The sequence below is a fragment of the Castor canadensis genome, chromosome 13, assembly GCF_047511655.1.
Source record: "Castor canadensis chromosome 13, mCasCan1.hap1v2, whole genome shotgun sequence".
Classification (NCBI taxonomy): Eukaryota; Metazoa; Chordata; class Mammalia; order Rodentia; family Castoridae; genus Castor; species Castor canadensis.
Genome location: NC_133398.1, coordinates 19,382,139 through 19,396,811, shown reverse-complemented (window position 1 = coordinate 19,396,811; position 14,673 = coordinate 19,382,139). Strand labels below are relative to the sequence as shown.

At 37.1% G+C, this 14,673-nt stretch overlaps 1 protein-coding gene and 1 non-coding gene across 2 annotated transcripts; one reads left to right on the top strand and one right to left on the bottom strand.

The window, feature by feature from the left end:
- Positions 1–396: 396 nt before the first annotated feature.
- On the bottom strand, positions 397–528 carry LOC141416000 (small nucleolar RNA SNORA51). Its single transcript, XR_012440938.1, has one exon. It is a non-coding gene; the product is annotated as a small nucleolar RNA SNORA51 (small nucleolar RNA).
- Positions 529–13,058: 12,530 nt separating this feature from the next.
- On the top strand, positions 13,059–13,928 carry LOC109679399 (mitochondrial import inner membrane translocase subunit Tim9). Its single transcript, XM_074052630.1, has one exon. It carries the CDS (start codon positions 13,367–13,369, stop codon positions 13,634–13,636), a length of 270 nt encoding a protein of 89 aa, XP_073908731.1. The 5' UTR covers positions 13,059–13,366; the 3' UTR covers positions 13,637–13,928.
- Positions 13,929–14,673: the final 745 nt, after the last annotated feature.

Here is a 14,673-nt window from a genome sequence, read left to right as displayed (position 1 = left end):
AGTGTGTTTCTCAGCCAAGAAAAGAACATTTGTAAAGATGTAATGAAATGAAATTTCACTGTGTAATGAAAGGGAATTTCATTGTGGTTGGGTCAGAGTGTGTAGGGAAATGGGACCAAAAGTGGGAAACAGTGGATAACAGAGGTTGGGATGGCAGGCAGAGACCACATCATACACTGTAACTACACTAAGGAGCTTGAAATTAATTCTGAGAGCAATGGGTGGCAAAGAAGTGATTCACCAAGGAAGTAACCTGGGTGGAGGAGGGTTGCACTTTTAAGAGGGGATAGATCACTTGAAACCAAAAAGGACACTTAGGGGTAGGGACAGATACAGTATTATATCTCAAAAGAGATGACCTTATTTAATACTTGATGACATTTTTTTTCTCTCACCCCATGTCTCCCCATTCACAATACAGACCAGGCACAGGGCCTGGACTGAGGTATGTTTGGGGTAAGTTTACTTTGTCTCCTCTTTGTATACAGTCAGTGTAAGAACATATCCTGTGTTAAACACTAGGAGATCTATGATGGCATTTTTGAGCCATGCTTATACCTAAGAACTGCATTACAATTAGAAACACATAACCCTAACTAACACATGCCTCAACTAATATATCCTATCAATTACACCCCCATATACTTTCAGTACATATCATTTTTTCTTTAGTCCTATTGCTGTTTCCCTGGTTCAGCCACTCATCATCTGACTATTTTTGTTGCCTCCTAAATCTTTCCCACCAATCTTTGTTCCTCATTCCTTAGCAAAGTGAGTGCTATGGTTTGGATATGGTTTGCATATGCCTCCTCTCAATGTGTTGAAATTTCATCCCCTTTGTGATGTATTAATAGAGTAAAAACTTAATTTGAATTAATGGTGCTTATAAGTAGGACTTTGGGGAGGTAATGAGGATTAGATAATGTCCTCAAGGTAATAAAGAAAGTATGATTAAAAACTGATGGATTTAGAGAGAGAAAGGCTTAGCACGGTGATTCACATCTGTAATCCCAGCTACTCAGAAGGTAGAGATCAGAAATATTGAAGTTTGAAGTCAGTCCAGACAAAAGTTACTGAGAACTCATCTCAATAAACAAGCCAGGCTTGACGGTATACTTCTGTAATCTCAGCTACATGCAGGAAGCATAGGTAGGAGAATTGTAGTCTCAAGCTGGCCCGTGCTGAAAGCAAAGTCCTATTTAAAAATAACTCCAGAGGCACCTGCACACCCATGTTTATTGTGGCACTATTCATAATAGCCAAGTTATGGAAACAGCCAAGATGTCCCACCACTGACGAATGGATTAAGAAAATGTGGTATCTATACACAATGGAATTTTATGCAGCCGTGAAGAAGAACGAAATGTTATCATTCGCTGATAAATGGATGGAATTGGAGAACATCATTCTGAGTGAGGTTAGCCTGGCCCAAAAATCATATGTTCTCCCTTATATGTGGACATTAGATCAAGTGCAAACACAACAATGGGATTGGACTTTGAGCACATGATAAAAGCGAGAGCACACAAGGGAGGGGTGAGGATAGGTAAGACACCTAAAAAATTAGCTAGCATTTGTTGCCCTTAACTCAGAGAAACTAAAGCAGATACCTTAAAAGCAACTGAGGCCAATAGGAAAAGGGGATCAGGAACTAAAGAAAAGGTTAGATCAAAAAGAATTAACCTAGAAGGTAACACCCACGCACAGGAAATTAATGTGAGTCAATGCCCTGTATAGCTATCCTTATCTCAACTAACAAAAACCCTTGTTCCTTCCTATTATTGCTTATACTCTCTCTACAACAAAATTAGAAATAAGGGCAAAATTGTTTCTGCTGGGTATTGAGGGAGTGGGGGGGAGAGGGAGGGGGCGGAGTGGGTGGTAAGGGAGGGGGTGGGGGCAGGGGGGTGAAATGACCCGAGCTTTGTATGCACATATGAATAATAAAAGAAAAAATAAAAATAAAATAAAAATAACTAAAAGAAAAAGGCACTAGAGGCATGACTTAAGTGGTAGAGCACTTGCCTAGAAAGCACAAGGCCCTTAGTTCAAAACCACAGTCCTGCCAAAAATGAAAAGAAATAGAGAATGACCAGAGGATATAAGTGCACGTACACACACACACACACACACACACACACACACACACAGAGACACTTTCCCTTAATTTCTTTCATCTGATGCCCTGTGCTACCACAGGACTGTGCCAGAAAGAAGGCTTTCACAACAGCCTAAGCTATTTGGACCATCAACCTTCTAAACTGTGATCTATACAAACCTTTTTTCTTTATATAGTCTGTCCCACGTGTTTCAATATAATAATGAAAAAAGAAATTACTACAGTGGGCCATTCTAAATGGTTGCTTCATGGTTAATGTTTTTTAATCCCTCTTACCTACAAGATCAACTGCAAATGCTATAATGTATCCTGTTCAAGATGACATGTGAGATAAATGCTCTAGCTACATTTTGTTCATTATTTGTTAAATTTTAAATAAAAAGGTCAAATCACCTACATCAAGATATCTTTCTTACAGTCTATTGTAGGAAATGGTCATTTCCTCATTAATGGCATTGAAATACTGTATAAACAATTCTTTTTTTGATTTTTTGCTAATACTGGGGTTTGAACTCAGGACTTTACATTTGCAAGTCGGGCTGTACTGCTTCAGCCACACCTCCAGCCATACATAGCTCCATTTATTTATTTTTGGTCGATGTAAAATATTTGCATGTATTTATGGTGTTCAGTGTTGTAATTGAATGCATAGTTACAAGTTGTAATGGTCAAATCAGAGAAATGTTGTACATTGTGCTGATATTTATTTGTGTGTATGTCTATTTTTACCCACTGGCTCTCTTCACCTTGGAGACAAAAACAATATTTATTTCTAAAATGACTGAGACCTGGTACAGTGTCCATTTAAATAGAAATCTCTCCCTCTCAAACAAATTTTAATGAGAAAATAAATGGACATCTGAAAAAATTAAATGAAAAAATCAAAATATAGAAAATAATCAGATTCAACTAAGGTAGAAAAGTCTTTTCCTATAGTGCTTTGGAGCATATAATTTTTTTATCTTTCTTGGATGGGTACAGAAGATCTTTTTGTCACTATTATTCATCCATTATAAGTTTTACTGCTCTAAATGTGGTTTAATTTTGATAACCTCTAAGCTGTGTTGATTGATACATAGGGAGAAATTGACTCAGTGTTTCCACATGTTTGTCTAGAAAGTGATTTGGTTGGATGATCACTGGGGTCAGTCCTGGGAAAGTCAAGTGCTTTCTCTCTTTTTTCCATTTTATGCTGAGTCTGTTGGGATTTACTTGATCCCATCCCAGGTAAAGTAAAGGGGTGCTCAATAACCAGGCTAGGTAGGAAACTCTTCACAGATTGAAGATAATGACCTGCAAAATCCAATGACCAGTGAACTCAAGACTCCTTCAGGTCCAACAGAGAATGTGAAAGCCAAATAGGAAATGAGGAAAAACAGCTGGATTTACTAACAAAACATAAGACAGGGGAGTTGTAAAAGCTATGGGGATAAGCATTTATGTAGAAGAGAAATACAGTTGAAAGAATCATGAATCATACAATTTAAAATTTGTATGACTGCATTTTCTCTCAGTAGATACCCTACAGCATTTTGGAGATACTTGTTCTCAAAGATAATTGATTTGTGACAATACTTAAGCTTTGGTATGGTGCCATGTGTAATATTGAGGATATATCTGTGGAAAGATATACTTTGCCCTAAATAAAGTTTACAATTCCTTCTAAAGTGGCTACTGTTATCCTTCATTTATAAAAGAAAAATACCCCAAAATTCAGAGAGGTCAATATCTAAAGGCTCTTATCTAGGAAGACAGCTACAGTGTTTAAGAAAGTCTGACTAGAAAAATTATTTTTTTCTGCCTGTGACACCGTGACTCCTTTCTGAAGTATGTACATGTATCCTTTCTTAGAGACGTTATTAGCTGCAATGGGGAACGATGCAGAGGATGCACTCACTGATCTGCTGGACTTCACTTCCATGCACTTTGAGGACACCACTTCAGTGTTGGCTTTATCTATGGCTTTGAGTAAGTCTTCCTCTAGAGCCTAAATTCCTCCATTCTGGAAAGATGTGACAATTTATGACATCTATGGTTTGGCTGAGTGTCATCAAAAGGCACATGTGTTAAAGGCTTTGTGGCCAGTATGTGGTGTTATGTGGAGGTGATAGAACCTTTAAGAGGTGAAACCTAGTAGGAGGATGTTAGGTCACTAAGGGAATGCCCTAGAAAGCATATTGGCACCACAGCCACTCCCCTCTCTTTGCTTTCTGGCCTCAATAAGGTGAGCATCTTGCTCTACAATATGCTTTCCACCATGATATGCTGACTTGCTACAGGTTCAAAGGCAATCAGGCCAAGTGACCATGACTGAAACCATGAGTCAAAATAAACTTTTCCCTTCTTAAATTGGTTTATCTCAAGTATTTTTATGATAAGGGAAAGATGACTAACATAATTGTCCTCCTCTATCTTTAAGAGTGTTTTAGATTAGTATGAGATTATTATTAAAGGAGATTTCAATTTTGATATAATTATCCATTTTCTTAACTACGTCTTTCATTCTTTTCCTATGCTCCCATTCCCTGATTTTTTTCAATCTGAGTAACTTATAGGAAACAGTATCACATGTAGGTGACTGTCAGGCAAATGAAAATGATAATCTATTAAGAACAGAATGTTTTTAACTGGTAATTCAAGCTGCAAGCAAAGAATCAGTACATTAGTCAGAACGTTCAATGGAAGGGTTCTTGCTTTTAAATCCTCTGAGACTACTGGGTTCAGTGTGGAGTTTTAAAGTAATGGCCATCTATATGAACACATGCATTATGTATCTAGCACTGGAAATACATAGGAGTTTTGACACAAAGTCTAGTTCAGGCATTTTCTAAAAATATATAAATAAAAAGTATTTTACCCATCAGTCAACTCTAGAACTTTTTGGAATTTACATATAGGTATCCATCACAGATAACTGAGAGATATTCTAGTTTAATGGTTTTCAGCTGGAGCCAACAACTAAAATGACCTGGCGATCCCAAATACCAATGTCTAAGTCCCACTCATGAGTGGTCTATTGACCAGATGTCAAAATGTTTAAGCATATGCCTTTTGACACTGTCCACAAATAACTTTGTCAAACATATGATTGAAAAACAATCGAAGAACATGCCCTTCTTTTCGAAACTTAAAGGATAACTTAGTCTGTTGCTCAAGGAACTCCAGAATGTGATTTGTATTTATCACAGGACCCTTGATGTTCTGGCTGCTTAGCATCATGTAGGGATATAGAAAAATAGGATTCTATGTATTTCAAAAAGTATAAATAAGAGTGTAGTGTAGGTCTATAGATATTTATAGAGTGCTTACTTTGTCCTCAGGACTATTCTAATTTCTCTGGTTTTCCACCCTTGCCAAACTAAGGTTAGTACTGAGATCTGTAAGGATGTCAGGAGCTACTTGTAAGCAGAGAGCAGGCTATAAACCAATGGAGAACTAAAACATGACTTGTGGATGGCATGTGCCCAAGAAAACAGTGACTATGTAGATCATGAAGTTCCATGGGACATACAGAGCTGCAAGAACTTAGGAGCAAAAACTCAATCATCACTATCAGTAAGTAACAAAGAAACAAGAGTAAGAGGAAGGATTTGGAGAAATTTTCTAGGTCAAAGAAACAAAGGCCTTAAGTTATCCAAAGCCTCATTTTAGCACTTTAAAAGGTATAAAATCCACATCTAATCCTAGACTTATTAGATCGAGGTGTCCTGATTTAACATTATTGGCATGAAGGACTGGATAATTCTTTGGTGGCTTCACTGAGCACTGTGCAATATTATATTTAGCAGCTGGTCTCTACCCACTGGATAATACCCACTACCCAGCTGTAAAAACTAAAAATGTCACCAGATTGCCAAATATACCCTTGGGAGCAACTCTTCCCCTGGCTGAGGATCACTGGACTAAACCTTTCTGCTCCATTCACCATATTAATTAAAATGAACCATGCTATTTTTCAGCACTTCTGAATATTCCTACTTCTCTGCAATAATCCCCTTCTCCTCACCTCCAATGATTAGACACTAACCATTGTTTGTATCCAAATAAAATCATCATGTTCTTAGTAGAGTCTACACTGATTGACCAGTGACAGTGCCATTATAACAGCTTTTCCCATGGGGCTTAATTTATAGCCATGTGTTTATCCCTGGGATCAAGAAATAATATCTGACTCCCTTCTTCCAGAACACATCTATTTTACTCATTATTGTAGCCTCATCATCTAAGACCCAGAGTAGTCCAGGACAGAAACCCAATAAGCCCTTGGTAAGGAAAGCAAAATATTTACAATTTTTGGGAAATGAAGTCAGATTTACAGCCTCTGAAACCAACAAATATTTGCTGAGTAGAGGCTGTACACAATGCAGGATGCTGAGCCATGAAATAAGAAAAACAACAGTCTTTTCCCTAAGAGTTCTTGGTGAGGAAATTGACTTTTAAGTGAAAGAAATGATGACACATCCTTAGTGGTCAGTGGAGTTTCCACCAAAAGTTCCAGTGTTCTACTGTGTGAGTGAGAAAAGGTTTCACAAAGAAGATAATTTTTGAGCTTCAACTGAAAGGTTGAAATAGAAATTGGCCATGTGCACACAAAGGTGCTGGGGTGAATTTGAATCAGAGCTGGTATGCTAGATGGGGAATGAGTCTATTAAACAGTAATAGAAACATTAAAACTCTGGCCAGCTGAGATTCTCCACCTAGCTCTACCTGAGTGAAGACTGGGGCTTAAATTGAGCTGGAGTGAGAAATGAGATTGAAGACATAAGCAAGGAGGGGACATGAGAACTTTGTATGCCAGGCTCAGAAATGTGGAGTTTGTCCTGAAGACTATGGGAGGTCACAGAAGAGTGATAAGCTCTGGCTTAAGAGTCATTCAGACTGATACAACAAATTGTATGACCAGAAGACAGAGAAGAACACAACTTCACAATGCAAGACCACATTACAAATCAAAAAATACAAACAAAACCCCTCTTTTTATATAGCATATAGTAACTTCTCAGTAAAAAAAATTAGAAGGTAAACTTTGCCATGCCAATAGAAAGGCAAAAAGCCTATTGTGACCAATCAGTCCTTCTAGCCTCTCTGCCATGAATCCATATTTATTTTTAATGGAAAGATATATATACATATACACACACATATGTAAATAGATAGATAGATAAGAATTAAGAGGCCAATTCCAGGCTTCAGAAAAAAAGAAGCAAACATAGGCATTTTCTGGGTACTGTGGCATTCTGAAACCTGATGATTGAGTGTTTGTTTTGCCATTATCTGCATTTCTGCCTGATCCTCCAATAGGAATAGTTGTCAAGGTTTTGCTAGGCTGAAGTATATTCCAGGGAAACTGGATCTGCAATTTTGCAGAATTTCACAATGCCTTTTGCAGTTCTGTGTCAAATTGTTTGTTTAAATCTAGTTTATTTTACCTACTTGGTCCTGGATGTACTATCAGCTAAAATATTTATATCATTGCCTCTTAGGAGTTGTGCATTTCCCTTATTCTGTGAAAAAATGTGCTGACCTGCTCTATGTATATGAGTAATTGTTTTTATTTTAAATACTTGAATGCCTGCGGAAGGAGATTGGGTTGTCTGGCTTACTCTTTTCTTGACCATTTCTTGCCTTGTTTTCATTCCTCCCTTTAACCAACAAAGTTCTTAGGCTGGTAACCAACAATATTTTTGGAGACCATTTGAAGTTGGGATCTTCCATGCTATATGTAACCATTTGCTAGGAGATATGGGGATCACACACATAAATAAACATGACTTGTTGCTCAATGCAGAAATCTTTCTCCTTCAACCAGGCCCCAGGACACTGGGGGAAAAAAGCCCAAGCATACTCTTGCTATTGTTTAAATCTTATTTCTGAAGATAATGCCCCTTCCAAACTCAGACACACATTCCTTATTACATATGGCATTCTGTTCTCAATCTGCTTGCCTTCTGATACCATTCATTCATGCAACATAGTTACTGAATATTCATTTTATGTCAAGCAATGAGCAAAACAAGTTTCTGACCTTACAGAATTCATGGTCTGTCACAGAGAGTGAATAACTTGGCAACCAACACTACTGCAGGAAAAGGAGGCACTACAGGAGGGATATATTTGGATTCAGTAAGTCATAGACATTATGCCAGGAGAAATGATATTCCAGCTGAATACAAAGAATGTGTAGGAAGAGCCTAGCATTAGGGAGTCAAACTGTTACAGGTTGGAGTTGGAGTGTCTGAGATACTCACCTAGGGATGTGAGGGCCTGGATGACTCTTTTATTTTTCTTAATCTGGTTTCTACAACAGTGTGGTTAGACATGTTTGTGTTCAACACTATCTCTAACTGTTCCTTGCTCTTTCATCTTGAGCAGCCTACTTTAGAAGTGTTGGATAAAGGAGTGCATGTAAATTGCTTCCACACTCACTGACGTGATAATTTCTCAGTAGGTATAAGTATATTCATTAGCTTTATTAGTTTTATGATTATCATCATTATCATTGTTAATATTTGAACTCATCTCCCTCAGTCTATTTATTTTGGATCAACGTTTTTCTGGAAGCCAACCAAACCTTATTCCTTATTAAATTTCCATCATTCTTCTTCTTTCTTCTGCCTTGTCACTCTTACAGTTGACATGCCACCATGGCTGGGATGCAAGAACTGGAAATAGATAATCTAAAATACTGGAATGTGTGGCTCTATTATTCACATGTCACGACCATGTAGAAGAGCTGTTCCTACATGTTAGCATGCTCTCCTGGTGAACTTCCCTTAGGATGGTAAAATATTTAAAGCAGTGATAGATGTCCTAACTGCAGACTACATCATCTGGATGCAGTTTCCCTTGTTCTTGGCTCTGGCCATAGATCTGTCTCTGAGCCAATCACTGCATCTATAAAGAAATTAGTAACTGATTGCCTTGAGTTTGAGTTTAATACCTTCTCTGAGTTGAACACAATGGAAAGATGTGTGGCATTACTCTCATGTATTAATTTAAGGGAAGCAGAAGTAATGGCTACAACATGAGTTAAAAGGATTTCTATCCTAACAAAATGAGCTGTTGTAGAACAGTGCAGTGGAAACTGGGAAGGGAAACAGCAATGTCCTCCATTCTGATGATGTCTTCCAAGGCTCCTCACCATCTAGCTCCAACCCACACCTCCAATTTGCCATCATAGCTCCTAAATTACTCTTGTCAGACTAGAGTCCTTGTCCAAAGTTTCCATTTCTGTGCTTTTACTCTGAATGACTTTTGTGGAATGCCCAAGCTCCTGCCTCTGCTGTCTCTTCTCACCTGTCCTTCTCAGACAGGAAACCATGCCTGGCTTTTAAGACACACCTCAAATACCATTTCTTGTAGATGCTCCCAATAAAAAAAACACTGAAATTATAATCATTGATCTTGATTTGCATCAGAGAGATTGAGTAAGAAGGATTTGGTTGCTTGGTCTCTTTCTTACTAAAGAATCTGTCTTTCTATTTTAGCCAAGTTTTGACGTACTAATGCTTTGTTTTGAGAATGATTCTTGTTTTGGTGTGGGGGGGAGGTCATTACTGGGTTGGAGCTCACTGCTCACTAAGCAAGTGTTCTACCTCTTGAGGCATGCCATCAGAAAAGGTCTCACTTTTTGCCTGGACCAGTTTGGAACTATGATCTTCCTACTTATGTTTGCCATGCATAGCCAAGATCACAGGCATGTGCCACCATGCCCATCTTGATTTCTAGTCTTTCTCTATAGTTCAATGATGTCTTCTCCTTTTAAAACCTAAAATACTATTGAATTAGATTTTTGAGATAGAATTTTTGAAATCCTGGGAGACTACTTATTGTATTAAGAGACTATTCAACAGAATAACAACCCAGTAATCTGGAAATTATTACTCAAGTGAATGAAAACCAATGAAGGAAGCCTATGAAAGTCATGCATTCACTGCCCTCAAGAATCAGTACATATTTTCTTTCATATGTAAGGAAGTCTTGCTCTACACAGTTCTTAATTTTTTGAGAAGTCACAAATCAAATTTCATGGTCTCATTTGTCTATATTATAATCATAGAGATGAATTGCACAGATTCTTTTCAACTTTTAGTGGTCTCTAATACCTCAGGTCATTGGCAAGTCAACAATAAACTGTAGGTACATACTGAACTTCATCTTTCCAAGGTAAGTGTTACAGCAGCCTCCTTAGTAGTGCACCCAGCCTGTTGTTTGTATGACTTGCCCTCAGGGACCTTGGAGATGGCACTTTGCAATGGATTTTCATGTCCTGAACCTCATGCTATACACATCTAGGTTCCACCCAGGTATGTGAAGTGCTTTGGGAAGCCCTGGGGCATACTGACCATGTTAACATTGGCCAACTCACTATGGATTTCCATACCGAGTTACTGAATAAAGAACATGGAATCCAAGTCCAATGCATGGCCAAGTTTAAAATCCCTAGCTGTTGACAGACCCTCATTTCAAAGTGAGGCATTATCTAGTTTAACATGAAAGAATTGTCTGATATGATGGCTCAGAAGCAGCTGGTCTTAGATAGTTGTGGGGGTCAGAGAGGTCCTCAATCGGTCTCCTGGATGAATGGTGCATCATCCACAAGTGAGCATTTGCGTAGTGCTGCCCTTTTGAATCACACCAATAAACCTTACTTTCTGTCCAAAAAAAGGTAAGCATTAATGAAACAAAATGCTTTGCATTGTATGGATAGTAACCACTAACTCATCTTAGGCTATCATAGGATTTTATCAATGTTGGAAGCTTGTGTTCTGATTTCTTTTAGAAAAAATAAGGGTGTAAGTAAATGCTGACATGAATGCATTAAGAAACCAAATTATGACATATAATATCAATTTGAATTGTGGAACAAATGCTTTGTAAGAACTGATATGGTTATCTTTTATGTCAATTCCAGATATCCATGATGAATGGTGGATATCTTTAATCAGGCTTTTAATGATGTAAGAGTTCATATGATTTTAAACATTTTTCCTTTTGTGGCTCACACTAATTTTTGGAAGGATCAAATTCACTACTAATTATGAGAAGCAAACAAATGTATAAAATATGACTCATAATGAAGGTCAGTGTAGCACTGAGTTAAGAGTTCAAACACTGGAGGGTGAGTAAGTGCACGTCTAATAATGGATACAGGTGAAAAGATAAAGGAAGCAATTAGAAGAAATTCCTATTGCCCAAATCTGGGATGAGATGAGCAACAAAATAGATAATAATATCGAATTGCAAGTCATAAAATAAATGTAGGTTCACTCAATACAATAAATGAATAGATAAATGAGTGAGTTAATTAACACTTGAAGGGATAGAGACACTTCCTTATAGTATAATACATTATTTTCCTATAACAAATTAACACTAAATTAGTGGACTAAAGTGCATCATTTTATTTTAAAATATAAAATTACAGCTCTGAAGGTCAGAAGTCTAAAGTGGGTTTCACTGAGCTAAAATCAAAGTATTGGCAGGTAGGAGTACGTTCCTTGTTGACTCCAAGGGAGAAGCCATCCCCTTGTCTTTTCCACTTTATACAAGATTCCAGCATTCTCAGGTTTGTGGCCCCTTATAAAATTATCTCAGTGTCATATCAATATTTGAGATGACTTTTTTTTTCTTTCCCACATCCTTCTGACACAACTCCCCTACCTCCCTCTTCTCCATTTGCAGGAGCATTGTAATTACGTTTCACTATCTACAGAATTCAGAATAATTTTCTTTTCTTAGGTCAACTTATTAGTCATCATAATACCATCTGCAGTCTCATCTCCCCCTTGCCAAGCAACATTATTCATACATAAACAAATATGGACATAAAATTTGGGGGCTTAGGATACAGCCATTTGGGGGATATCATTACTCTACCTATCACATAGATTTATACTTCGTAATATAAAATGAATGATGTAACTGAAAATAATTTCAACACTACTGAAAATAATTATTATATGCATCAGTGAATACTACTCTTAGGAATGATGAGAAATAGGTCATTTAAATACTTACAAAATATCTCCCCACATGATATCTACTAATTACAAATGGAATAACTATTTTTACATATGCAAATATGATAGACATAATTATAACCAAGTAATTAGTGGGCCATAGGACAGTTAGAAACTATCAGATATATGTGTAATTGAAGTACCTAAAGGAGAGAGGAGGAAAAACAAAATAAATTATTTGAAGGATTAACGACTGATAATTGTCCACATTTGATGAAAATTATAAATCCAGATATTCAAGGAACACAGAACACTGCAAGCTGAAGAAATCTACAAGGCCCTTCATAATCAAATTTCTTAAACTAATGCTAAAAGTCTTAAGATCAGTTAAAGAAAAATAACACACATTACTTACAATGATAAGAACAATCTTGATTAGGCACCAAGAACAATCAAAGGACAACAAAGTAACTTTATTAGAGTACTGAATGAAAACAAGAAAGCAAGTCAATCTGTAATTTTACAATCAGCAAAAATATATTTAAAACTTTAAAGCACCGTGACAAAAAGATGGCTTAAAGAACTTGTCTCCAGTCATCTATTTCTAGAAGAAAGGTTTTTAAAAATCCTCCAAACAGAAAATAATAGTGAGATAAGTTTTGCATCTATGAAAAAGGAATGGAAAGAATAGGAAATGGTAAATATGTGTAGAAGAACAAAATCTTTCTTCAGTTTAGTCAAACTTCATTAAAAGATAACATTTTATTTCCTACTGAGAAGGACTAACTAGGATCATATTTACCCTACCCTACTGAAACAACGAACCAACAATTAAAATATATGAACCCAAGGTTTTAAAGACATCAGACAAAGAAAGGCAATTAACCCCGAGTAACAGAAAATGAAGTGAGCTCTAAATTGCCACAGCTTATCACTTTGAGAGAATTTTCAGGATTAGTAGCAGGAAAAGGAGCGGCCGCAGCGCCTGCCCGGACTCCGACAGTCAGCCCCGGGCTGGATAGACATCGCAGCCCCTCATCCTCGTACGGGTGTCTCATGCGGGAGCCTCCAATTAAGTAAGAAATCAGGCCTGGCTGAAGACATTTACACAAAGACTGGACGACTACTTTTCCAGAACAGAAAGTAAACTCATGCATCAGAAAAGGGTCCAGTTTTCTGTGTCCTGAGATACAGTGAATGTATTGAATTAGTTCAACAATTCAGAAGGCTTAGGACTACTTTCAGCTAGAAGCCTGTTGGTGACTAATAAACGTATCAAAAGAATATGGCTGCGCAAATACCAGAGTCTGATCAGATAAAACAGTTTAAGGAATTCCTTGGAACCTACAACAAACTTACTGAAACCTGCTTTTTGGATTGTGTTAAAGACTTCACAACAAGAGAAGTAAAACCTGAAGAGATCACCTGTTCAGAACATTGCCTACAGAAGTACTTAAAAATGACACAAAGAATATCAATGAGATTTCAGGAATATCATATTCAGCAGAATGAAGCCCTGGCAGCCAAAGCAGGACTCCTTGGCCAACCACGATAGAGAGTCCTGATGGGTGGACTTTCAATGAAAGATTGCAAATAGCCATTGCACTGGAAATGAGGATTCATCTGATAGAATCCCCTGAAAGCAATAGGCACCATATTTAACAATCTGTCATGACTGCTTGGTAAATGGAAACCACTGGAGAAACAAAATCCCTGTTTACTGGTAACAAAATAGAAGGTCTTTGTTCAGTGAAAATAGTAAGATGCAACATTTGTGAAGGCCTTAAGATGCAGCAGCTTGGTCAATTTGATTAGAAAAATAAACCATTGTTTCTTCAAAAAAAAAAAAAAAAGTAGCAGGAAAAGACCTGAGAAAATTGATTCCCTGAGCTGGGGTGATGCGCTAAGAGTCTTAGGAGATCAAGGTGGCTAGAATTCTCAGCACAGAGTGACAGAGAGGACAGAGAAAGCTTTAAGTGTATGTAGAGTGAGACTCTTCATTTAGCTGTATAGAGAGAGCTTTGAACATATACAGAGTTCTTAAGGTTGTAACCCAATATTGTTAGGATGTTAATTTTTTTCAAAATTGGCCTATGGTTTCAGTGCAATTGCAATCAAAACCCTGTCAAAGATTTCTATAGAACTTAGCAAAATGTTTCTAAAATTCATATGGAAATACATTTGACCTAGAATAGCCAAAATAATTTTGAAAAATAAAGTTCATCAATACAAATGACAAATATAACTTGATATTGTGACTTATAAAAGAGCTGACATTTTAAAGGCATCTTTTTCAGAATGCAAATGTCACTGATGTTTTGTGCAGTTTGCTTTCTTTGAGCTCAAGTGACCCAGGAACATGGCTACATCTGTTTCCCTTCAGTAGCAGATTTTAGCCACAATGTTACTCTCTATGTTCCAAATACATATAACCTATTCTACTAATCCATGTCCTTAAATTTTCCTTTTCTTTCTTTCTTTTTAAAAATTTAATTTGGGGGGAATGCTAAATAACATTAGAGATATTAGGTGATAGATGATAGATAGATAATACATTCACACATATGTAGATCTGTTTGACAAAAACTTCAG